A 26,710-nucleotide genomic window follows, 5' to 3' on the forward strand; every position below is an offset into this window, starting at 1 on the left:
GTGAGGGGAGAGAGGGGGTGAAGGGGAGAGGAGGGGGGAGGGAAGGTTGGAGGGGAAGGGAAAATGGGTGGGGAGAAGGCAGGGGTGGAGTAAAGCTGGGGAGGGAGGGAGGTGGAGAATGGAAGAGAGGGGGGAGGGGGAGATTGGGAAGGAGGGGAAGTGGTGGAGACAAAAGGAGTGGGGGATGGATCGGTGGGGGTGAAATGGAGAGAAGGGATTGCTATGAAGGAGGTGTTTGGCTGGACTCTGCTCTCTGGTATTTCTCTCTATACCTGTTGCACGGGTTGAGTGCAGTCGTGCAGTCTGATACTGTATGTAAAGTGAGTATGTACAGTATGTAAAGCACACAAACAAAGCTTCTCACCACGACAACAACAAACCTGTGCCGGGTCAGAAGGTGCAAGGCAGGGGTGCCGGACCGTGATAATTCACTGCTTTGCCCTTGGTTGTTGTGCCAGGTGCTACGTGTGGGAATGCTGGAGAGGGCCAGAGCGGAGAGGGGTGGCTTGGGGAGGGAGAAGGCAAGTAGCTGGGGGAGGGAAAAGTTGTTGGCACGGGTGGGGAGTGGTAGGTGGCAAGGGGGAGTGGAGGGGGTGAGTGGCATGGGAGGGCGGAGTGGTCAGTGGCAGAGAGTGAGGGTCTTCCATTAGCTGGAGACCCAGTGTCACAGTGGGGCAGTGACTTGTGGGGAGAGAGGACCCCGGTGAGAGGCAGCTGACTGCTGAGGGGGTGTTAGTGCCCAGTGGTCTGTGCCAGCCTGCACCGTGGAACTGGCTCCACAAAGCTCTTGAGATACTTGTCCCTGTGTCACCGCTTGCCCAGCAGGGCCCGGTCTGTGGGACAAGGTGTCAGCATGTCCCTGGTGCTGAGATCTCCAATCCGCTCCTCCCTACAGGTGCTCCTCTCTCTCCTGAGTTCATTGTTTGATGTCTTCCTGAAGCTATTGGGGCTGAGGAAGAATGGTCCACCCATCACACTGGAAGACCCAAACACCAAGTACCCGCTGAGGTTGATCGATAAAGAGGTGAGTCTGGAGCAACATACTGCCGTTACTGGGTTGATGAGCCAGGCACCTGACCTCACATCTCATCACAGTGGGCGGGCAGCTGATTCAATAAACATGTCATAAAATTATTAATAACATTTGGAATGAAACTAGAACAACTGTTGTAAGTCCATGATGTTGATTAATGTCCTTCAGAGACAGTTAGTTCTCGCTAACTATAATGCTGTTGGATTATATTTGAACTCTGACATCATTTTAACTTTGCACTGCCTGCTGTACTTGTGCACAGAAAATAGACACAAAATGCTAGAGTATCTCGGCGGGTCAGGCAACATCCCTAAAAGAAAAGGATAGGCGATGTTTTGGGTTGAAACACTTCTTCACACTGAGAGGCTGGTTTACAAAAAAAGACACAACGTTCTATCAGAGTAACTCAGCGGGTCAGGCAGCATCTCTAGAGATCGTGGATAGGTGACATTTCAGGTCGGGACTTCTTTAGACGGCCTGCCATTCGGAGCCAAGGGCAGAGGAGAGTTCAAGGAACGAGGCAGCAGCAACCTTGAGCAGAAGCACTTCGAAGATGTCCTCAACCTTGACTCAATTAAATTTGCATTCCATCTTCTGTTTTCTGCGGTCCCATTGCTAAAATGTGATGTTTTGGGAATGTTGCCTGTGACTTTGAGTACCGTTAACCCTTTGAGTACTGTTCGGATTGATCATAGCGTGCATCAAGAAAATACAGAGTTCTCTGAGCTCAGCCAAAGATTTCCTTATGGAAAGGGACATTGGGGTATGTAGCTTAAATTAGTGAGTCGATGCCAGCAACCATTCCTCAGCCCATCAGCACAATTGGGCCATTCAACCCATCGAGACTACTCCGCCATTCAAACATGGCTGATCTGCCTTTCTCTCTCAACTTCATTCTCCTGCCTTCTCATAGCATTTGATCAAGATTTAATTGTGATCACAGGTAACGCTCCTCATTGTCCACTGTGCCAGCGATGTAAGTGTCTCCGCAAACTTACACTAACCATGCCTCCTACATTCACATCCAAATCACTAATGGAAATAACAAACAATGGTGCATGGACACAGCAACAGAAGGAGGAAGAGAAAGATGCAATTCACAACTGCGCCATCCTCTGAACTTTATCACTGTTTACAGGAAGCTGCTTATCACAGGTCACAGTTAATGATTCATTTTACTGCAATTGATGCACTGTTAGAGAAAGCGAAAGGCTTAATGTGAATCAATGAGTAGAATGGTGTGCAGCTTTGCTGCAGTGTGTGCTGTGCTGTATTGCAGCATTTGCAGGGCAAGGCTGCAGTGTGTTGCAGGGCAAGGCTGCAGCATGTTGCAGGGCAAGGCTGCAGTGTGTTGCCGTGCTGGGCTGCAGCATTTTGCAGGCAGGGCTGCAGTGTTGCAGTGCAGTGTTGCCGTGCTGGGCTGCAGCGTGTTGCAGGGCCGGGTTGTAGTGCGTTGCCCTGCGGGGCTGCAGCATTTTGCAGGCAGGGCTGCGGTGTGTTGCAGTGCAGGGCTGCAGTGTGTTGCAGTGCAGGGCTGCAGCATGTTGCAGGGCTGGGCTGCAGTGTGTGCTGCATTGTAGTGTGCTGCAGCGCAGGGCTACAGTGTGTTGCAGTGCGTGCTGTGTCGCGGTGCGCTGCAGTGCAGGGATGCAGCCTGTTGCAGGGCAGGGTTACAGTGTGGTGCAGAGCAGGGCTGCAGTGCGTGCTGTGTTGCAGTGCAGGGCTGCAGTGTGTTGTGCTGTGGAGTGCTCCAGTACAACACTAGCGTGTGCTACAGCATGCTGCAGGGCAAGGCAGGGCCTTCGAGCTGTGTTGCAACAATAACCTGTACAGATAACACAGTGCGTGAGACACAACAACTGCAGCTTCTCCCTGATGTTAGACTCTCGGGGCTGTGATCTCTGATCTCTGGTCTGGCCATCTCCCAAAAGGCAAATCAGAACTGCTGCTGTGGAAATCTGAAACATGAACCAAATGCCTAAAACACTCGGCAGGTCAGGCAGCATCTGTGGAGGGACAAACAGTTGGAGGGAAATATTGGAGAGAGACGTGTAGCTAATTAAAGGTAGAACAGCACGAAGGGCAGAATGACTTCGTCCAGCTTCTGTGCCTGCGTTTGGAGGGTCATGCGGTGAAGGCAGTGATGGTTGATGAATGACCAAGTCTTGTGGAATTTTAACGTGGCAATCTCTAGAGAGAATGTTTAATTGTCAGTAAAACACCAAGTGTTTGTTTCTCGTTACTTCTCTGCCTTGGGTTAGTTTTCCTTCGATACAGCACGGAAACAGGCCCTTCGGCCCACTGAGTCTGTGCTGAACAGTGATCCCCGCACACTAGCACTATCCCATTCACACCCTAGGGTCAATTTACAACTATACCAAGCCAATTAACCTTCAAACCTGCACATCTTTGAGGTTTGGGAGGAAATCGGAGCAGCTGGAGAAGAGCCACGCAGGTCACCAGGAGAATGCACAAACTCCGTATAGACAGCACCCGTAGTCAGGATTGAACCCAGGTCTCTGGCGCTGTGAGGCAGCAACTCTACCACTGCCGCCTTGGAACTCTGCAGCAGCACTATAGCTTCCCTGTTCATAAAATACAAAGTGCTGGAGGGACTCAGCGGGTCAGGCAGCATCAGTGGAGGGAATGAACAGTTGTGGAGGGAATGAACAGTTGCTGTGTCCAAATCAATTGTACAAACCAAGTCCATAGAGGATCGCAGTTGCTGAGGTTAGTGTCATGCAATGTTCAAGAGCCTGATGGTTATTGGGAAGAAGCTGTTCTTGAACCTGGAGATCACAGTTTTCAGGCTCCTGTACCTTCGAGATGAGAGCGTGGCCAGGGTGGTGTGGGTCTTTGATGCTGGCTGCCTTTTAAGTGAACATCCATCTGGCAAGCCCCCTGGTCTGGACTTGGGCGTTCCTGGTAACACCAGCACATGGGAGGGTCAGTCTGTGCCGGGGGAACCCCACACCAGGGGCACCCCACACCGATGGTCAGCCCAGCCCTGGCCTGAGGAGATTACACATGGGCCGCGGACGTTGACCGGTGCGTGTTTCTGCCCCCAGATTGTGACCCGTGACACCAGGAGGTTCCGCTTCGCCCTGCCATCCCCGAATCATGTGCTGGGGCTGCCTATCGGTGAGTCTCCGTCTCTGCTCTGGGAGAGCCGCACCACCCCTTCTCCCCGCCCCCGCTCCCTCTCCCCTCCCCCTCTCCTCCTCTCCCCTCCCCCCACCCTCTTTCCCCTCCCCCACTCTCACCATCTCTCCCCACCCTCTATCCCCACTCCCTCTCCCCACTCTCACCATCTCTCCCCGCCGCGCCACCGTCTTTCCCCGCTGCCCCCAATTCACCCCCCTTCCCAACTGCCCTGCCACCCCCTGCTCTCCTGACGGGCAACGTTTCCACGCAGAGGTGGTGGGTATATGGATCGAGCTGCCAGAGGCGGTAGTTGAGGCAGGTACTATAAGACATTTAAAAGACATTTGGAGAGGTTTTTTTTTTTTGGTTTTTTAAAATATTTTATTTTATTAGAAGTAAGTACAGTCATATGGCACCAAAGTGCCTAATATATATTTTCATAATACATTTTATGTACAACTTCTTTTTTTTTTTGTTACATTGAAAAAAGATGAGAATAAGAAAAAGAAGTTAGATAGTAAAGGATAGAAAGATGTGAAATATATAGTGTGTGAAGAAAGAAAACGAGTAAATGAAGAAAGTTGAGAGAGAAAATAGTGAAAAGAAAATAAAATAAAAAAGAAAAGGAGATCATTACTTATAATCTTGACCAACCCTCGTCCAGTCCTGAAACAGTTATTTTTTTACAATTGTGTTGCACCATATGATTCCAAAAAAACGACGAATGGAGACCAACTCGTTATGAATTGGTCTGATTTATCCGTTAGGAGGAATCGTATTTCCTCAAGATGAGTGGTGTCCAACATACTTGCAATCCACATTTTAAGCGTTGGTATTGATGTACCCTTCCAAAATTTAAGTATTTATTTTTTTGCTATTATTAAACCATAGTTAAGGAATAGATTTTGAGATGTGTTCAATTTATTCCCATCTTCCATTACACCAAATATAATCATTTCAGTATTAGGTTCCATTCTTGTCTTGAATAATTTTGTAAGTATTTCAAAAATATCATTCCAAAATCTATAAAGTTTTATGCAGGAAACTAAGGAGTATGTTATAGTTGCCTTTTGGGCTAGACATTTATCACAAGTGGCGGATATATTTGGATAAAATTTGTTCAATCTTGTTTTTGAATAATATAATCTATGTACAATTTTAAATTGAATTGGATTATGTCTTACATTAATTGAACATTTGTGAATATATATCAGGTATTTTTCCCATTTAACCTTCGTAATTTTTATCATTAATTCCCGTTCCCACTCTTCTCTAAGTATCTCTGTCGATGGTAGGTCTATATTTAGAATACTATTATATAAATAGGATATTAATTTTTGTGAGTCATTTGGAGAGGTTTAGTGAGATTTGGGCAGGTCTAGCTTAGATGGGACGTGTTGAGTTGAAGAGCCTGTTTCTGTATGTATGACTGACTCTGAAACCATGGGTTAAAGGGCTAATGGAACCCACTTACCGCTCTCCCATAGCCCCGACTATCCCCTCCATGGATTTATCCAGTTTTATCGGATTTCCCCGGGGAAGTTTGTGTAGAATTTGCTCCCTCCAGCTCTTGGGTCGTGAAGCATTGCCACCTCGTTGGCCAGGGCTGTCTGATGTTTCTGTGAAGCTTTGATTTTAATTGCTCTGTGGGTTTAATAGCCCCTCAGTCATAGTGCTGCACCGTAAGGAAACAGGGCCTTCGGCCCATCGTGCAGGGGGTGAGGACGCTGCAGCTGCAGCTGGGCAGGAGTTGCAGGGGTGTGGGAGTGACGGCAGCACAGGTGCTGTGGCGGTACCACCCTGGCTGCAGGCTGCACTGACGCACCTCCCGTGTTCCCCGTAGGGCAGCATGTCTACCTGTCGGCCAGGATCAGCGGGCAGCTGGTGGTGAAGCCCTACACCCCCGTCTCCAGCGATGATGACAGAGGCTACGTGGAACTGGTGATTAAGGTAATGGTCATTCGGGTGATCCGGCTCTGCTCCGGGGTCCAAGACTTCACCCCCCCCCACCCCCCCTCCAACTCTATCCATCTTCTTCCTCCCCTCTCTCCCACTCCCCCTCCTCCCTCCATCCCCTCTCTCCTCCGCGCTCCCTTCTTCCCTCCACTACCAATTTGTAGTTGGGTTCTTTGGAAGTTCCTAGTGTTTAATAGCTTGATGGTTGATGGGAAGAGGCTGTTCCTGAACCTACAGTAGAGAGCATGTTGACTGGTTACATCACAGCCTGGTTCAGCAACTCAAAGGCCCAGGAATGAAGGATGCTACAGAGTGTGGTGGACTCTGCCCAGTCCAGTATTGGTACTGTACTAACCTCCCCACCACCGAAGGGATCTACAGGAAGCACTGCATCACTAAAGCAGCCCGCAGGAGAGACCTACACCATCCTGACCCCGCTCTCATTTTGCTGCTCGGGTAGAAGGTACAGGAGCCTGAAAACCGTGTCCTCCGGGTTCAAGAACAGCTTCTTTGCGGCAACCATCAAGTTTTTGAACACTGCACAACACTAACCCCAGCAACTGTGATCTTCTGTGGACAATGGTTTTGGGTGCACTACGGACTTTGGTTTTGCACCATGATGGTGACCTAGTATTACTGATTATCAATTTATTGTACTTGTGATTCCTACATACTTATGTGTTTACTGACAAAAAACACTCTTGACTGGGACCTTGGCTGGGGGAGGGGGAGGGGGGGTATTGACCAGCTGTTCTGGATTGACCAGATGTTGTGACGGAGTTAGTGCAGATGTTGCTTGGGGGACATGGACCCCCAGCGGGGCCACCCACAGACATGGGGTCCCGGGCGTGTGGCCGGAGTGCTCGGCCCCCGCGGTCTCTGGACGCTGGTCGGTGACTCGCGGTTCTTGTTGCAGGTTTACTTCAAAGGAGTTCACCCCAAGTTCCCCGAGGGGGGGAAGATGTCGCAGCACCTGGAGAGTCTGCGGCTGCAGGACACGGTGGACTTCCGCGGCCCCAGCGGCCTGCTGGTGTACAGGGGCCGAGGCAAGTGCTGGGCAGTGGATGGGGGTGGACGGGACTGGGGCTGGGGCTGGGGTCAAATGCAGGCCAGGGGCTGGGCAGTGGGAGCGTGGGTGGTCGGGGGGGCAGTGGGTGGAGTGGGTCAGCATGGGCAGTTGGGGTGTACAGGGGGTTTGAGTAGTCAATGGGATACTGAACGGGTGGGGGTGGATTGGGGTGCCCTGTGGTGGTCAGGGTGGAGGGAGATTGGTGTGGGACAAGATGGTCAATGGGACAGTGGGTTGCGGTGGCCATTTGGGCTGTGGGTGGGGAGGAGGGAGACGGGTGTTGAACTGACCTGGGAGTTGCGTGTGGACTTCAGCCCATCTTGTCTATGCCGTCCCATTAAGACCCTGCCTCTACTGATCTCATTTACTGGCACAGGGTCCTACGGCCGCGTATGTGGACACCTCAATGTTGTGAGTCTCTGCCACCACCACACTCCAGGGTCCAGCCCCACCCTGCACTGGTGTGTCAGTGGTACCCACACGCTGGTGAAGTAGTGGTACCCACTCCCTGGTCTGTCAGTGGTAGCCATATGCTGGCAGCGATGAACCGGTACCCAGGTTATGAAGCACCATGTGGTCAGGGGAAGGTGGCCTTCGGCTCAGAGGTCTTGGGTGATCGATCGGTGCTTTGTTTGCAGGGAAATTTGCCATTCGTCCGGACAAGAAGTCTGAAGCCAAGGTCAAGGAGGTGAAGAAAGTGGGCATGATCGCTGGTGGCACAGGTGAGGCTTTCTCCAGCTGTAGATAACCACAGCGCAGAAAATGGCCCTTCGGCCCAACTCGTCTATGCCAGCCCATCTGAGCTTTCCATTGTTTCCATTTAAACATTTACTATCCATGAACCTGCCCAAATGTCTTTTAAATGTTGTTATGGTAACTGCCTCAACTACCTCCTCTGGCTGCTCGTTCCATACACCCACCACCCCAAAAAATTGCCTCTCAGGTTTGTATTAAATCTTATCCTCTCATCTTAAACCTCAGTAAAGAACTTCTGGTTTTTGATTCCCCTACTGGGTAAAAGCCTATCGACACCTCTCATGATATTAGACCTCTATTAGATCATCCCTCTTCTTTCTACACTTCAAAAAATAAACTCTTAGCCTGCCCAACCTCTCCCGATAACCCAAGCCCTCGAATCCTGGCAACATCCTCATAAATCCTTTCTGCACCCTTTCCAGCTTAATGGCATCTGCCACAGTAGGTGATATTACAGAGTTAGGGGCCCATACAGGGTGAGGCAGCACGTCCCTGGTAGTAATCCCAGTCCCTCCTCACTCCACTGCAGTTGAGGGGTGGGCCCTATGAGGTTTGAGAGCATGAGAGTTCTGGTGCGCCCAGCAGTAGTGTTGCTATCTCACAGTGCCAGAGACCCGGGTGTGATCCTGACGATGGGTGCTGTCTGTACAGAGTTTGTACGTTCTCCCTGTGACCGCGTGGGTTTTCTCTGGGTGCTCCGGTTTCTTCCCACATACCAAAGACATACAGGTTTGTAGGTTAATTGGCTCGGGTGGAAATTGTAAATTATTCCAAGTGTGTAGGATAGTGTTAATGTATGGGGGGGGGGGCGATCTCGGTGGTCCGCAGGGCCTGTTCTTGCGCTCTATCTCGCCCGGGTCTGCCACGGCTCCACCATCACTGCTCCAGTGCATGATCCCTCCTCTCTCCTCTCTCCAGGCATCACCCCCATGCTCCAGCTGATCCGAGCCATCATCAAGGATCCCGAGGACACCACAATTTGCCATCTGCTGTTTGCCAACCAGGTAAGAGGCAGCCCAGGGTCAGACTGATCACCATCTCCCACGCATCCAGTGACCTGGGTAGCTGTTTGGGCTGGTGCCAAGTCAGAATGGTCACAACTCTGACCAAGAGCAATCCACCAAATTCCATCCCATTTTTTAATCTTATCCCACAGGTGTCTGTATACCTGCCACACCTGCTCTATGCTGAGTTGTGCTTTGTCCCAAGCTCCCCTAAGGGTGGGAACGATCATAGGGGTTTATTTTGAGGACGAAGGACTCGTCCCCAATATCCCGGTCCACACTAACCCAGCTCTCACCCTGGTGAGGGATTACCTGGGTGTTACTGTACTGCTGGTCATGGAAATTCTATACACCGGTTTCTGTACGTACCGCTGCCCTGGGCTTTAGTTTAGTTTATTATTGTCACGTGGTACAGTGAAAGTTTTGTGTTGCGTGCTATCCAGTCAGCGGAAAGACTGCACACTATTACAATCGAGTCATCTACAGTGTACAGATATGTGATAAAGGGAATAATGTTTAGTGCAAGAAAAAGTCCAGTAAAGTCCAATTAAAGATAGTCCGATGGTCTATAAAGAGGTTGTTAGTAGATTAGGAACACACACTATAGTTGTTGATAGGATGGTTCAGTTTCCTGATAACAGCTGTGGACAAATCGTCCCTGAGGATGAAGATTAGAAAGTTAAATGTCCTTCTCCCTCCGTGATGTACGATGCAGGGAGTAGGGGGAGGGACAGAAATCCCTTGGCAGGTGGTGGGTGAATCTTGTGGGGAGGACACTGGGTCATTGAGCAGATTTCAAGCTGCTCTAATTGTTTGTTGTTTACATATATAGATTTGTTCAAGGTCCATGCTGTGGGCAAGGTTGTGAGCAGCTGTTTAACTTTTTCAGAGTGAGAAGGACATTCTTCTGCAAGCCGAGCTGGAGGAAATTGAGGCCGAGAATCCTCACTCTGTGATCATCTGGTACACCTTGGACAAAGCTCCTGAAGGTACACTCCTCACCCAACACCAGTTCTCGGCAGGTTTGGGAGATCCCTCTGCAGACCCCTCCCTCTCACCTCCTCCAGCCACGACACCCTTCCCCACTGCTGAACGCTCTCCAAGTCTGGCGTTATCATCATTCCCAATTTTCATTGCTCCCACATTAAATGGGGATAGGCTGGGTGAGTGGGCAAATGCATGGCAGATGCAGTATAATGTGGATAAATGTGAGGTTATCCACTTTGGTGGCAAAAACAGGAAAGTAGACTAATCTAAATGGTGGCCGATTAGGAAAAGGGGAGATCTGGGTGTCATGGTACACCAGTCATTGAAAGTAGGCATGCAGGTGCAGCAGGCAGTGAAGAAAGCAAATGGTATGTTAGGGTCTTGGTGAGACCACACCTGGAGTATTGCGTACAGTTTTGGTCTCCAAATCCGAGGAAGGACATTGCCATAAAGGGAGTGTAGAGAAGGTTCACCAGACTGATTCCTGGGATGTCAGGACTTTCATATGAGGAAAGACTGGATAGACTTGGCTTGTACTCGCTAGAATTTAGGAGATTGAGGGGGGATCTTATAGAAACTTACAAAATTCTTAAGGGGTTAGACAGGCTAGATGTAGGAAGATTGTTCCCGATGTTGGGGAAGTCCAGGCCAAGGGGTCACAGTTTAAGGATAAGGGGGAAATCCTTTAGGACCGAGATGAGAAAACCATTTTTCACACAGAGAGTGGTGAATCTCTGGAACTCTCTGCCACAGAAGGTAGTTGAGGCCAGTTCATTGGCTATATTTAAGAGGAAGTTAGATGTGGCCCTTGGGGCTAAAGGGATCAAGGGGTATGGAGAGAAGGCAGGTACGGGATACCGAGTTGGATGATCAGCCATGATCATATTGAATGGCCAAATGGCCTACTCCTTAACCTATGTTCTATGTTTCTATGTAAAGGCACATGGAATGCAAACCATCATCAGGGTATTGAAAACAAGAGGAAGTGATGATGTAGCACTATAGTACTTTGGTTAGGTTGCATTCAGGGTATTGTGTGTAGTTCTGGTCACCACATTGCAGGAAGGATGTGGAGGCTTTGGAGAGGGTGTAAGAGGTTTGGCAGACAGGCAGAACCTTTTTCCCCCAGTGTAGAAATCTCAAATACTAGAGGGCATGGCTTGAAGCAATTCAGAGGAAATGTACAAGGCGTTTTAATTTTTTTACTCCTTGTGTGTGCTGCAGGGGTGGTGGTGGATGCAGATACGATAGTGGTGTTTTAGGCTTTTAGATAGGTAGGGAATGGAGGGACGTGGATCACATGCAGGCCGAGATTAGTTTAACTTGGCGTCATGTTACGCATGGACATTGTGGGCCAAAGGGTGTACTGATGTCCTGACCTGTCATGTTAAAGGTCTTCAGCTGCCTGAGCCCTTAGGTCTCTCTCCACACTCCTCCCTTTATTGACATGTACAAGATCACGAGGGGCATGGATAAAGTGAATGATCACCGTCTTTTCCCCCAGAGTAGTGCATTCTAAAACAAAAGGGCAAAAGCTTAAGGTGAGAGAGGATTTAAGAGGAACTTCAGGGGCAGTTTTTTCCCACTCAGAGGGTAGTCTGTAGATGAAATGAGCTGCTGGAGGAAGCCAGAGAAGCTGATACAATTATGACTTTTCAGACATTTGGACAGATATGGATAGGGAAGGTTTAGAGGGATACGAGGCAAATGCAGACCAATGGGACTAGCCCAGAAAGCCAACTTGGTCACATGAACAAGGTGGGCTGAATGGTCTTTTTTTCTGTGCTGTACAACTCAGACTCTACCAAGTCTGCAAAATGCAACTATTTTGTTTTTAAAGCGCAAACATTACCATTTATTTTTGTTTTTTAGGCTGGAAATACAGCGAGGGGTTTGTGAGTGAGCAGATGATCCGGGACCACCTGCCCCCGCCAGCAGACGATGTGCTGATCCTGATGTGTGGCCCCCCGCCCATGATAGAGTTCGCCTGTAACCCCAACCTGGACAAACTGGGCTACGGCCAGGACACGCGGTTTGCGTATTGAGCGTTGGTCCAGAAACGGAATTGGAGTTAGGGCCAGGATTCCACTTTTATATAAGCTACCTACTTAATCGCAAAATGCCAGTGTCATTACAGCTGAAATGAAAGGCAAGATATTAAGGAGGGTGGTCTTGGCCGGCCGTCCTCTGAACCGCTACTGCTTCATTGTAATTTTGCAAAGTGCTTGGAGATGTGCTCTGGGCTTGTCACAGTGATCACACAAAGGCTGGTGGTGGGGCTGGCCTGTGGGTGATAGTTGGTGAGAGAATGCACTTTGTGCAGGAGACAGACAGGACCACAGGAGTCCTGGTCACAGATGTGAATGACTGTTCTGAGGCCGGGGGGGGGCGGGGGGAGAAGGTTATTGAAGGACAACATTCACCAGTCATGGGGTGATGAGGATTGGAAGTATGGGACCAAAGATGAGGCTGCACAGTGTGGCCTGCACCATCATTGCAAGGAGACATTTCCATTAGACACCCGCTTGGAGTATCTTTGCTGAGTTTGCATGCGCTCCTGGTCTTCCCTGAAACATTGGACATACGAACAAGGGAGCATTGTTAATACTATGTTGAGTGAAAAGCCTGCAGAGAGGGAGCAGACACCTATCAGTTGTGCAGCCCTACAGCCCAGTATCCACGATCTTTGTACTTGCATTGTCCACAGCCTCATCACTTTGGTTATTCCAGTGCTGCCACTTTAACCAGACCACCCAGTACTAAATCCTTGCACTCTCTCACCCTCCTGTCTGCACAACCCAGACTTGTGCTTTGCATGCTATGCAGCCTTACCCGTCCTGTGCCTCTTCACCTTGCTCCCCACTTGTCAGCAGACAGCTTCCTGCAGCAGCTTGCAACAAACAATTCCAACGATTTGTAATGGGGGGATTTTTAATTGTCAGACTGATAAATATAATATTGTTTTGAGAGGAATGTCATCGTCTATGCTAGTTGCCTGTCAGTCTTTGGATAGTCTTTCCTAGAGAAAGAGCAGAACTCTGTAAACATGGAATGGACTAACCGGGTATGAGGAAACAGCTAATTGGAGCACACACTGTACTGGGTAGATTCCAGATTACTTCAGCTGGCTGCAGGTTAGTCCAATGTAAACTTGACTTCACAGCTTTGCAGCAGTTCATGCATTGTCCATTGCCACATCATGTACAAATGGCACAAAATAAAGTTATTAAATGGCACTTGTTATGTTGAATTTTATTATCTAGAGTGCTCAACTACAGCCAGCACCAATTGATCACAAGCTCCACAGAAGGCTTGTGGTATGATCAGTGTGATGAATATACATCAAGACATTACAGAGCTCCCTCGCCACAAAAGGTAGATAAGCCTGTTCAACTGGTTAGACTAAAGAGGAAAACAGCACCAAGAGAAAACCCATGCAGTCACAAGGAGAAAGTACAAACTCTCTACAGACCGCACCCGTAGTCAGGTTCGAACCCGGGTTTCTGGTGCTGTATCACCGCACAACGGTGCCGCCCCACAGGTTTGAATGCACCTCTCTACTTGTAACCAAAGATCGTAGAGGGACAAGATAGACCACTCCTTCGAAATTCAATGGGCTGACGTGTAGTACGCAACGGAACGTCACGGCCGCCATTTGTTACAGCGACACTCGACTTCCGGTATTCCACCCGCTGTGATTCAAAGCAAAGATTATAGAGCTCCGCTATAATCTTTGATCCAAAGCAAAGATCCTCAAGTATCTTGTAGCGGGAACAGACCCCTCCTTTGTGTAGTTTCCCTTGCATTGTATTGCTTTAACACACACTGCAAAAAATTAAATTTAACGTATATATATTTAATATATTTATATGAATGTGTGTCTGCGTGTGAGAGGCAAGTTAGAGATAATAGTTTATTCTCATGTATCAGAAGCTACTTTGATTTAAATAATCGCTATTAATTTATTTGTCTTGTAAGATGATATACATAAACCATAAAGGCAATTATATATATAATTATATAGTAATAATATATATATGCATATATATATTTACACACACATATATATACACATATATATATATACATATATACACACACATATATACACATACATACATACATATACACATACATATCCACACATACAAATACACACATACATATGGATACATTTATATATGCATACATACACACATATAAACACATATATATACATACATATATACACACATATACATATACATGCATATATATACACATACATATATATTTATACATATGATTAACATGTAGAGGAACCAACGAGAGAGCAGGCTATTTTAGACTGGGTATTGAGTAATGAGGAAGGGTTAGTTAGCAATCTTGTTGTACTGCCCCCTTGGGCAAGAGTGACCATAATATGGTTGAGTTCTTCATTAGGCAGGCAGTGACTAGTGGGGTACCGCAAGGCTCAGTGCTGGGACCCCAGCTATTTACAAATATATTAATGATCTGGATGAGGGAATTGAAGGCAATATCTCCAAGTTTGCGGATGACACTAAGCTGGGGGACAGTGTTAGCTGTGAGGAGGATGCTAGGAGACTGCAAGGTGACTTGGATAGGCTGGGTGAGTGGGCAAATGTTTGGCAGATGCAGTATAATGTGGATAAATGTGAGGTTATCCATTTTGGTGGCAAAAACAGGAAAGCAGACTATTATCTAAATGGCGGCCGACTAGGAAAAGGGGAGATGCAGCGAGACCTGGGTGTCATGGTACACCAGTCATTGAAAGTAGGCATGCAGGTGCAGCAGGCAGTGAAGAAAGCGAATGGTATGTTAGCTTTCATAGCGAAAGGATTTGAGTATAGGAGCAGGGAGTTTCTACTGCAGTTGTACAGGGTCTTGGTGAGACCACACCTGGAGTATTGCGTACAGTTTTGGTCTCCAAATCTGAGGAAGGACATTATTGCCATAGAGGGAGTGCAGAGAAGGTTCACCAGACTGATTCCTGGGATGTCAGGACTGTCTTATGAAGAAAGACTGGATACACTTGGTTTATACTCTCTAGAATTTAGGAGATTGAGAGGGGATCTTATAGAAACTTACAAAATTCTTAAGGGGTTGGACAGACTAGATGCAGGAAGATTGCTCCCGATGTTGGGGAAGTCCAGGACAAGGGGTCACAGCTTAAGGATAAGGGGGAAATCCTTTAAAACCGAGATGAGAAGAACCTTTTTCACACAGAGAGTGGTGAATCTCTGGAACTCTCTGCCGCAGAGGGTAGTCGAGGCCAGTTCATTGGCTATATTTAAGAGGGAGTTAGATGTGGCCCTTGTGGCTAAGGGGATCAGAGGGTATGGAGAGAAGGCAGGTACGGGATACTGAGTTGGATGGTCAGCCATGATCATATTGAATGGCGGTGCAGGCTCGAAGGGACGAATGGCCTACTCCTGCACCTAATTTCTATGTTTCTATTATTTTCCAACGATCAATAGATTTACGATCAGTTCCTGTGGATTGGAGGATAGCTAATGCTATCCCACTTTTCAAGAAAGGAGCGAGTGAGAAAACGGGGAATTACAGACCAGTTAGCCTGACTTTGGTGGTGTGAAAGATGCTGGAGTCAATTATTAAAGATGTAATAATGGGGCATTTGGATAGCAGTAAAAGCATTAGTCCAAGTCAACATGGATTTATGATTTTACAATGCATTTAAGCCTCTCCCATTTTTATGAGATGAATTCCTGGAATATGCAGGAAGTTTATTGTAACCTAGTGCTACTTGCCTGAACAATGGATGATATATCACTTAAATGCAATTGTTTTCAGTTGTGTGGAGAGACCTGTATATTGAAAATGTGTTTTGCCTCTAATATGTCAATTTACCTTAAATGTAGAAGAGCTTATTAAAATCTTCTTACAAAGACAATTAAGTATTTTCTATCTATCCTCTTTTGGACCCAAGGCATAGCAGAGCTGCCAACTCTCACAAAGAGGTAAGGGAGGGAGAGATGGAAGGGTGGGAGAGAGGGAAGGGAAGGAGATCGCGAAGAGAGGGGGAGAGAGAGAGAGAGAGAGAGATCGAGAGAAGAGAGGGGAGCGAGAGATCGAGAGGAGGGGAGAGAGAGATCGAAAGAGAGGGAGAAGGGGGGAGAGGGAGAAGGGGGAGAGGGAGAAGGGGGAAGGGGGGAGAAGGGGAAAGAAGGGGGACAGGGAGAAGGGGGACAGGGACAAGGGGGAGAGGGAGAAGGGGGAGAGGGAGAGTGGAACGATAGCACATTATAACGCGCAGCCGTCCCATTCCGACCAAAGATTATAGAGCAGAGCTCCACTAGTATCTTTGATTGCGGCCGCCGCCACCGAACCCCCCGACCCACCATTGCACCCAAAGATGATAGAGCAGAGTTATATAATATTTGATTGCACCCTTCTTCACGGCGGGCTTGTGATCTTTGCTTGTGATGTCTTGTATGTATGTGAGTGTTGTTTGCTATGTCCCTATGTTCGAGGAATATAATGGGTAACAGCCGCCCATTCTCGGACTCGAAAAATCTCCTGGTCACTGGACCTAATGTGTCCGCGGGCCATATTGTGCAGACTAATCCCTTACAAAACAAAACCAAAAACGTACAGAAGTGTTAAAATTGTCTTTATTATTGTGGTAAGTAAAGAACTATTAAAAATAAGTCTAAGAACTTTCTAATGTACCGACTAATGTTTCCCAATGGCCGTTGATGGGAGAACAGAAAATACCATTTTCACGACAGAATATCGACTGAAAATAATAAAAATATTTTCTCACCTTTCTTTTTTATTGGGGAACCTAAAGAATGACAGGTTGGGTCGTTTAGATTTACGATTAGAATACTTGATAGCGGAGCAGTGAGATGAAGATTTAGCTGAGGACGCCATTACAGCCCAATAAATGCTTAACAATATGGCGTCGACGGTCACACACGTCATACTACGCGTTTTTCGAGGAGTGGTCTATCTTGTCCCTCTACGATCTTTGCTTGTAACTAACTGGAGGCTACAGAAACATTTGGCTGTACGGACAGCTGAACCACAAGCCCTAATCAGTGACAGTGGAAGTCACCACCTCCGCAAGCTCCTGTCTCCATATCTCTGGTTGCACCCAATCCAGTTTCCAAGTGCCATCTCCTTAACTAATGATATCACCTGTAGGGGAGGGCATAGGACAGCTTTAATTACAAGCTTGACGTTCAAAATGAAATGGGTGCGATCCCATGGTCATTCTGTGCAGAACCAACCTGGACCAGTCACCTTTACCCAAGACTGCCCACGCTTCTCCAAGTAAGACTGGGAATCTTGTAATGTGGGCACTTCTGCTCAACAGAAAGGGTTTTTTGATGTTACACCAGGTTTGTCTGCAGAGGGGGAGAACTGAAAGTGGAATCAATGTTTGCTCTGGGATCTGAGAAACCAAACCCCTCTCCACCGATCAACGATGTCCAGTGATTCATTCACCATTCAATCCAAGATATTTCAAACAATTTATTGTGCAATACTTTATTTTTACATTGAAATAGTCACATGAGCGTGATGTATATAATGCTGTAGTTATACATGATTCTGCTTTCATGGTTTGGGTCGGGGGCTGTTTCTAATAACGTGCCTCCTGTCAATTGTTTTGTTTGCAATGTTCATGTGACAATCCAATGACCGAACTGGCAAGAGATTTCACAAAGACTTGCCCACCGAGTTCTGGCCGTCTTTGGCCGTTTCGATTCATTTAAAAACTCAATGGCCAGTGAGAGCTACTGAACTGCCTGTGGGGAAAGCCATTGATAATAAATGTAAATGTACTAAAACCACATAAATATGCCACAAAAACATTGCACAAAAACCCTCAACACAAAGTATGGCAGAATAATGGTATAGTTAACAATGCAAAATAAATAAACTAATAAAAAGCACATGTTCGGCACGGACTTGTAGGGCCGAGATGGCCTGTTTCCGTGCTGTAATTGTTATACATTAACCTGGGGCGGGATGGGAGCTTGGGTTCCAAATGCAGGACCAGTGGATCTGATGGCATTTGAAGAGGTCTTGTACCACCAGCCAGGGGCTCCGGAGCAGCCCATTTACAGCTGAACTCAACACTATCTACTTCCTTGCTATTTAAAAGCCACGCATGTAGAAAAATACATTTATAATGACCAAGTATTGGCGTGGCACTGAGGAGAGCAAAAACAGCTCTCAAAGATTTGTTTCTTTTTTGACAAGTGTTTAAATAAAGGAGCATCTTTAAATTTGAGAATCATATGAACATAGCTTTAGATAAAATAGTTGTCTTTAGAATACAAAGATTAGTACTAAAATTGGTGCATAAGTAACAAAGTACAATGCCGGTCAGGATTGATCTACAGTTTTGTAAGGTCTTTGCTCAGACTTTGGGCAATTGCATGTCTAACTGCAGATGTGGTAGGTGATCGACAGTATTATGCTGGCAATCGGCCTGGGCCACAGTGGACTCTGCTGACACTGCTGTGCTAACATTCGGCTTTACACCACTGCTCTATGTTGTCATTTTCAACCAAAGCAAAGTGCTGGAGGAACTCAGCGGGTCAGGCTGCATATCTGTAGGGGACGGACAGACGACGTTTCGGGTTGGGACCCATCTTTAAAGCTTGTCCATTCCCTCCGCAGAGACTGCCGGCCCAACCAAGCTCCTGCAGCACTTTGTCTTTCGATCAAGTTTCCAGCATCCGCAGTCTCTTGTGCCGCCGTCGTGATTTTCACATTCAACATAGGAGCAATCTGCTCATTAAGTAACAACATGCATCAACAATGATCCGAACAATTCTCAGTTATACCTCCGATTACAAAATGGACATAATTCCTACTATGCAATCTGTACCATTTAAAACATGCTAAAATTTAAAACAAACAATATTCCATCCCAAATGTCACACCACTTGCTACAACAGACCCAAGTTATTTTTGCAACCTGGGTTACAAAACGGGAAACAAAGTTACCCCCCCCACCATTGTGAAAAACTCTACATGGATCAGGCCAGGAACCAGCTGGAGTACAATCCCTACATCGATACAAATCATTGCACTAGTCAATAACCCCAATCTAAAGTTGCATGGTACAAAATACTACTTTTATCTGCCTCTTTAGAAAATTACAAAAAGGTACAAAACTCACGTTGTGGCAGAAAAGGACAATTGTTGTAAAATAACTGGATAATCAAAATGGCAATATTTTTGGTTATTTAAGGCATTCGAGAGCTATTGCTTGCTTGAGGTAGCCAGTGACAGGTGGTCATGGACTGTGGTGGCTGCACAGGGCAGACCAGACTGCAGACCAGGCACAATGCTGTCGCCACACACTTCAGTATGAAAACATCACAGTCCTGATGAAAATCAAATAGGACCTGGATTTTAAATACATAAAATGCAACTACCAAGTCAAATTACTGGCATCTTGTGTCTGGTTAACATAAACCATTTGGATTTTGAAATGTGTTTTCTGTCAAGGGCTGCAGTCAAACATCGCACTGATCGGATTTTCATCAAAACTCTAGATCCTGGATTTCCCCAGCTCTGATTGAGAGCAGATATTTGGTGGTGCTTTGTGCATTCGCTTTCACTCTCGGGAGAGGCGGTACAGGAGGTGGTGAGTAGTGCAGGCAGTTTGTTTTGTAGTGTAGGACCGAGAGGTGAAGGTGCATCCACACTGAAGGTGCTGGGTCGGTGAGGGTCAGACGTTGGAATCCTCCTCAGTCATGCTGGTGCAGGGCGAACCCGCGCTCAGATCTTTAAACATCTCGTCCTCTTTCAACATGTGCTACAAAGGAAACAGAAACAGAAACAGTGACACTCCAGCCCATGGGAGCAGAGACAAGAACGAAGGACGGGGTTCAAAAGATTTATAGAACAACACTAGGTTAAAGCAAATCTATAAATTTTCAGACAGCCGCTGCCTGTTGATAGCAGTTCAATGTGGCACTTACTGTGAGATTGTTGATGCCCTCGGAGAACGCTCCGATCTGCCTCACTGTCCCCTCGGAGTCATCCATCTGAAACACCAAGCACCATACACTTATTTTTACGATCTGTAGCACTGAGACAGGTCCTGGCCTGGTTACAACAGGAGCTGTTCGTCACTGTTCTACTCTTTAGAGATATTGCACAGAAACAGGCTCTTCAGCCTACCTAGACCGCGCCGACCAGCAATTACTCCATTCACAATTATCCTACAACACTAGGGCCAATTTACAGAAGCCAATTAACCTACAAACCTGTATGTCTTTGGAGTGTGGGAGGAAATAGGAGCACCCGGAGGAAACTCACACGGTCATGGGGAGAACGTACAAACCCCATACAAACAGCACACATAGCAAGGATTGAACCCGAGTCTCCGGCTCTGTAAGGCAGCAACTCTACCGCTGCGCCACTGTGCTGCCCTGCTCTCCTCCATGCCCACTGAACAGGAGGAGAGTGGTGGGGGTGGGGTGTGGTCTAAATCATGGAGAAAGGGGTAGAGACCATGGGTGGAGGGGGAGCCAGGGTGTAGTGAGCGAGGGGGACTGCAGAAGGGAGGACAAGATGGCGTCAGTAAACAAGTGGCCTAGAACTGCTCCTACGTCGGATCTGTTGCAGCCCGAAGTGCCCTTAAACAGCATTACTGTAACCCCAGTTCAACATGTGTACACACGGAGGTGGTTGCACAGGATACCACTAGGTGATTGAGCGACCATGAGGGGGGTACAGCGTGTTGCTCACTGCCGGATATCGTGTACGTGTACAAGTAAAGCAAAGGTGCTCGCAAAGTGTGACAATACAGGTCTACCCCTGATTTTCCAGCACCCTTGGTTCCAGATTATCCATTTTGCCAGACCAATAGAGGTCACGTAATAATTCAACAATACCCCTCCCTGTGTCTAAAGCATCATGGACGGCTAGAAACAAATAAAGAATCAATTAACAAAGTAAATAATGAAAGCTTTCAGGACAGAGGTACACGCCCTGAAAGAGCGTGCGCCACATGCAATGCCCTCGGAATTTTGTCCAGATTAAAGGAAGTGCTGGACCATTTGCTGCCAGAAGATCAGTGGTGCACCAGTACTTCCCATCAGAATGTTTGGCCTAATGAGAATTGCCTGGGCAATGTTACCTGTTCAAGTCTGTCCAGGTCCTCCTCATTATACAGCCGCAGCTCCATCCCTCGGCCCTGCTTGCTCCCCTTCTTGAACCCAGTTCCTGCTGGGAGCCCCAGTTCCATGGGGCAGATGTACTCCTCTTCATCCTGCTTTCGCTTTCTCAGGCTCCCAAAGCTGCTGAACACCAGCTTCTTAGGCTGAGGAAAATAAACGCCATTAGCCAAGTCTGAATCAACAGAAGTTATACTTCCAGCAGCCAACGTCAGAACTTCCAAACAGCAGAACAATACTGATATTGCAGCAAAGTATTTCTTGGGAACCTAGATGGGTCACCTAATGGAGGTTTTCCTGTTCAGGATAACCTAGACAGAGATCTTACCTATACCACTAACCTGGAATATAGATCATCTCTAGAATCAGCAATTATCCCCCCCTCCCCCCACACCATAAAATTAAGCATTGTAAATAACACAAAGTTTGTGCACAATCTTATCACAGAGCATCTTAAGACTAACAGAATCAAGGGATATCAAGGGCCGAATGGCCTACTCCTGCACCTATTTTCTATGAATATCAACCCCAAACCAATTCACACCTTGCTCGATACGCATCAGTGGAACATTTTGACACAAGCAGTCACCATTCTATGCGACTGGTGGAAGAGGCAAAGGGTGTGAATGGCCCCACTGTCTTTACCTTCCTATGGTTCAGAGCCAGTGAGTGGGAGCCAAGTAAACCCAGGGTTACACACCAGGGACACTGCACCAATGAAGGATAACTCTGATTGTGGGAAAACTTTGCCACGCCTGCAATGCAAAGAATTAGGCTTTAATGACCGTTGAATCTGTGCAGAGGAGCTTTGAACTGTTGTTTTTCCAACATGCTAGCCACAGTCAAGAACTTTGTGCAACAGAAGGACAGTATGAACAAGTGGACATCTTTGCTCTCACCTTAACTTTGGCAGTAGCTGTAAGGAGAGTATAGTCTGGCGATTCAACAGCCTCCCGTTTCTGTTGTTGAGCATCAGGACCAACCAGCAGGTTAAAGTGAGTGGCCAGGTGTCGTCTGAGGAGTGTTTTATTGGGAGGGATGTTCAGCAGCATTGCTAGTGTTTCCACATTGAAACGGGGTTCCAGTACCTGGTGATAGAAGACAAGTCGTCAATATATTATTAATTATTCGGGTGGCACGGTAACGCAACTGGTAGAATTGTACCTAAGAATCTACTACAGAGCTGCACAGTGCGTACAATGTACTTTAGGCACGATAGCACAGCGGTAGAGTTGTTGCCTTATGGCGCTAGAGACGCAGGTTTGATCCAGACTACAGGTGCTGACTGTACGGAGTATGCACGTACTCCTTGTGACCGTGTAGCTTTTCTCCAGGTGCTCGTCTCCTACCACACCAAAAACATGCAGGTTTGTAGGTTAATTGGTTTCTGTAAATTGTCTGTAGTGTGTGGGAGAGTGCTAGTATACGGGGCGATCGTTGGTCGGTGTGGACTCGGTGCGGGGGTAATTTGATGCATTGAATGACTTGGCGCAGCCCCGCGGACCCCTGGCTCACCATCAGGCCGCCGTGCACACCGCTGCCCCGCAGGTTGGGAGCGTACTCTGCCAGGTCTGCCGAGCGCAGCCACTCCATCACACGGTGGTTGGTCCATTGCGACACCTCTGCTGGGCTAATGTTACTCTGGCAGATAAAATATTTATACATGTTTTAAATTCCACTTCTGCAGACGTTAGAACAGAGCTACCGTGCAGCAGTTTGCGCCTCCTAGTCTGTTTTTAATTCATTTTCCAGGATCTACATGCTACTTGCAAGGCCAGCATTGGTTTAGGTTTCTTATTGCCACTTGTACCGAGGTACAGTGAACAGCTTTGTTTGGCTTGATATCCAAATCAAATCAGATAATACTATGCATAAATACAATCAAGTCAAACTCTAAGTATAATAAGTAAAGCAAAGGTGAAGATACAGAGTGCGGAATATAGTTCTCAGCGCATCCGGAGACTGATGTGCTACAACGTTAAGAACATATTTTTCCATCCTGAACAACCCTAGTGGGAGGGGATAAGCCGTGCCCATGAACAGCAGCAGTCCTTCTGGTGAAGGTGCTGCAGGGGCTTTTGGAGAGGGAGTTCCACGACTTCAATCAAGCAACATAGAATCAGTCGTGGAGTTGTGCAGAAGAGAAACAGGCCCTTCAACCCATCTCCCTCATGCCAAACACGATGCCTATCTATGTTAATCCTATTCGGCCTTATCCCCCTAATTCTTTCCTACCTGGTACCTGACCACAAGGTAGGAACGATGATACATTACCAAGTCACAATGGTGTGCAACTTGGAGGGGACTCTGTGGGTGATGGTGATGCCCTTGTCCTTGGTACGAGTGGTGGGGGATTGGGAGGCACTGTTGGCGCAGCCCTGGTGAGTGGCTGCAGTCCATTTTATAGATGGTCCACACTACAGCCAGTGTGAATTGGAGCTGGAGGGAGCGGATGTTGTTTGCAAGAACATGAGACAAAGTCCCACATGTAAATTGATCCAGAAGATCAAGGTGCATGGGATCCACAGTGACTGGGATTCAGAACTGTCTTATTCATAGAAGGCAGAGGGCTATAATAATAATAATAATAATCTTTATTTATATAGCACTTTTCAACAAAACCAGTATTTGAACCAAAGTGCTTTACAGAGTTTGATTAAATTAATAGAACAGACCAAATGTCAATATATCCATACAAAAACAAAAAAGAGAAAAAGAAAAAAAGACACAGAACAGTACACTATAGAAATCAACATGAAACGTCCCCCCACAGCAGAATTCACTGTGAGGGAAGGCACTAAAAATATCCAGTTCTCCCCCTCATAGTCCACCCGAGGTCGGGGTCTATATGTGGCCTCCTCAGCCAACTCGATGATTTGTGAACAGGGAAGTTCCACAGGAATGAGTGCTGGGGTCTGTGTAGTTTATGATTATTTACAAATGATTTGGATGAAAATATAGAAGGGTGATAGGTTACCAGACAACACGAAAGTTAATGAAGTTACAGTAGACAGACCTTTTACTCAGGGTGGGAATGCCAAAGACTAGAGGGCACGGCTTTAAGGTAAGAGGAGCAAAGTTTAAAGGTGATTTTTTTTTTTTTAAACAGTGATAGGTACCTGTCATGCACTGCCAGGAATGGCGGTGGAGGCAGACATGTTAGTTGGAGGGGGTTTTGGATAGGCACATGGATATACAGGGAATGGGGGAAGATATGGATCAGGTGCAGACTTGTTTAACTTGGCACCATGTTCAGCACAGATATTGTGGGCTGAAGGGCCTGTCCTGTGCTGTTTCTATGGTGAAGCAGCTGAAGGTGGTTGGGCTGAGGACACTGCTGGATGACCTCCTGCAGCAGTCCTAGGCTGGGATGGCTGACAATCACAGCACTCTCCTTGTGCTCAGGATTGCCCGAGTGGCGAGGCTTGGGGATGACTCAAACTCTCCTCTCTCTCTCTCTCTCTCTCCTCCTCCTCATGGTCAAGGCCCGAACCCCAAGGTTTAACCCTCTCCCCGTAACGCACACTCCTACCTCATCAGACGGCCTTCTACGTAGACAGTTAGCTTCAAAGTTGTTTATTCTCAGAACCTGAATGGCCCGCTTGATGCTGAGATGATGGAGAACGCTCCCAACTTTCAATGACAGCAGATCATCCTAGAAAAAGTCAAACCCGGAAATGAAAACAACTTAAATAGGGAGGCAGACACTCCTGCAGCAGCTCACAGCACACATTGAAACGGAATGGTTGTGTGAGCACATGGCAATATTACACAAACCATCTCACCCACACTGCCTAGAAACCTAACCACATGAATCTCAAGGAAACAACAAACTGCTGGAGGAAGTCAGCAGGCTGGACCTCCTGCAGTCTCCTGTGTCTGCATTTTTAACACAAACTGCCCTCAGGTTACGGACAAGAGCTAATCTGTGCCGTAGGTCTGCAGACTCCTGCTACTGGAAACAACATTGGTTACAATCAGATTGCTATTTTTTTTCATTGTGAGCACAAAGTGGCAGTGGAACAGCGATAGAGTTACTGCCTGACCGCACCAGAGACCCCGGTTAGATCCTGACTACAGGTACTGTCTGTACAGAGTTTGTACATTCTCCCTATGGCCGCATGGGTTTTCTCCGGGTGCCCTGGTTTCCTCCCACTCTCCAAAGACATGCAGGTTTATAGGTCATTTGGCTTTGGTGAGAATTGTAAATTGTCCCTGGTGTGTAGGATAGAGCTTGTGTAAGGGGTGATCGATGGTCGGCACAGACTCAGTGGGCTGAGAGGTCTGTTTCTGCGCGCTCCCTCCCTCAAAGTAAAAGTCTAAAAGACAATCAGATTGCTAATCCCTTCATTTTGAACACAAAACATCAAAGCTGAATCATCTGGAAGGTAAGATGGCCACTTGCAAAGCTGCCCCAGGGCAGCAATGGACGAGTGCAGAGTTCTCAAACGTGTAGACTTGACATCAAGGCCTCGAACGGCTGATCAGTGGATGTGAAGAAGTGTGTGGCACTATTCACATCCAGGAACAGAGCTTTTCCCTCAAAGCAAATTTTCAGCAAGTCTTTAAAATATTTTAAATTATTTAAACAAGAGAGAAGTGAATAGGGACAGTGTAAATTCAAGTCAATAAAGGAAAGTGAGACGTACTTGCCAAAACAAACAAATATAATTCTCCAATAAATCAGGATTAGAAATATTTGCCTAGTTCTCCTGATATTTAACTCTTTTGTGACAGACTATATAATTAAGAGCAGCTGATGTTTGGATTAAGATGTAGGCACAGTAAGACACACATAGAAATAGCCACAATATTCACTTTGGCAATGTTCCAGGAGACTGCAATGAAGGGTTGAGAGGGGAGGTTCCTCTCAGCGAGCATTGCATTGGTTGCGATGAGTGGTATTGTACCACTGGCTGTGCACACAGTGTGGCAAATCACAGCTTTACTCTCTGAAACTGCCACCAGGCACCAACATTTTAAAAAAACAGCTGATGTGAAGATGTGAAAGAACGGATTCTGCAGAATTGGATTTAATTCCAAAACACAAGACTGCAGAAGCTGGAATCTGGAGCAAAAGCCAAAAAGTGAAGGAGGAACTCAGCAGGTCAAGCAGCATCTGTGGAGTCAAATGGACAGTCGACATTTCAGGTCAAGATACTTCCTCTGAACTGAGTGTCCGGAGAAAGAGTCCCTGTCCAGAAACATCATCTGTCCATCTCTCCACAGATGCTGCCCGAACTGCTGAGTTCCTCCAGCACTTTGGGTTTTGCTCCAGATTCCAGCATGTACAGTCACGTGTCTGGGATTCCATCCAGCTTGATTTCGGACAATTAAGGCAAAAGGCAACGTCAACTTAAATAAGGACTGCCTGAAAATCACTACTTCTGCTTCTACAATAAGACTTGAATTGAATTGAATCCTTTATTTGTCATTCAGACCTTTCGGTCTGAACGAAATGTCGTTGCCTGCAGCCATACATGTAATAATAAACAACACACAAATAAACACAAATTAACATCCACCACAGTGAGTTCACCAAGCACCTCCTCACTGTGATGGAGGCAAAGTCTTAGGGTTACTGTCTCTTCCCTCC

At 47.0% G+C, this 26,710-nt stretch overlaps 2 protein-coding genes across 11 annotated transcripts in view; one reads left to right on the plus strand and one right to left on the minus strand.

The window, feature by feature from the left end:
• Positions 1-173: 173 nt before the first annotated feature.
• Positions 174-13,185, plus strand: LOC129706296 (NADH-cytochrome b5 reductase 3-like). The gene is made up of 9 exons (XM_055650490.1): positions 174-320; positions 896-1,024; positions 4,102-4,174; positions 6,021-6,127; positions 7,050-7,179; positions 7,841-7,924; positions 8,877-8,962; positions 9,852-9,951; positions 11,822-13,185. The coding sequence occupies exons 1-9, from the start codon at positions 204-206 to the stop codon at positions 11,992-11,994; spliced, it is 999 nt and encodes a 332-aa protein (XP_055506465.1). The 5' UTR covers positions 174-203; the 3' UTR covers positions 11,995-13,185.
• A 4,246-nt stretch (positions 13,186-17,431) lies between these two features.
• The window catches only part of ppfibp1b (PPFIA binding protein 1b), a 100,512-nt gene continuing 91,233 nt past the window's right edge, over positions 17,432-26,710 (minus strand). For all 10 annotated transcript variants that reach the window (XM_055650499.1, XM_055650500.1, XM_055650498.1 and 7 more), the window contains 6 exons: positions 24,647-24,769; positions 22,630-22,755; positions 22,014-22,202; positions 21,078-21,260; positions 19,915-19,980; positions 17,432-19,748 (listed from right to left, as the gene is read on the minus strand). In XM_055650499.1, the coding sequence (XP_055506474.1) occupies positions 19,662-19,748; positions 19,915-19,980; positions 21,078-21,260; positions 22,014-22,202; positions 22,630-22,755; positions 24,647-24,769 (774 nt within the window). In that variant the 3' untranslated portion in view covers positions 17,432-19,661. The remainder of the gene's footprint in view (positions 19,749-19,914; positions 19,981-21,077; positions 21,261-22,013; positions 22,203-22,629; positions 22,756-24,646; positions 24,770-26,710) is intronic.

Source organism: Leucoraja erinacea, chromosome 19 (genome assembly GCF_028641065.1).
Source record: "Leucoraja erinacea ecotype New England chromosome 19, Leri_hhj_1, whole genome shotgun sequence".
In the NCBI taxonomy this organism is placed as follows: domain Eukaryota; kingdom Metazoa; phylum Chordata; class Chondrichthyes; order Rajiformes; family Rajidae; genus Leucoraja; species Leucoraja erinaceus.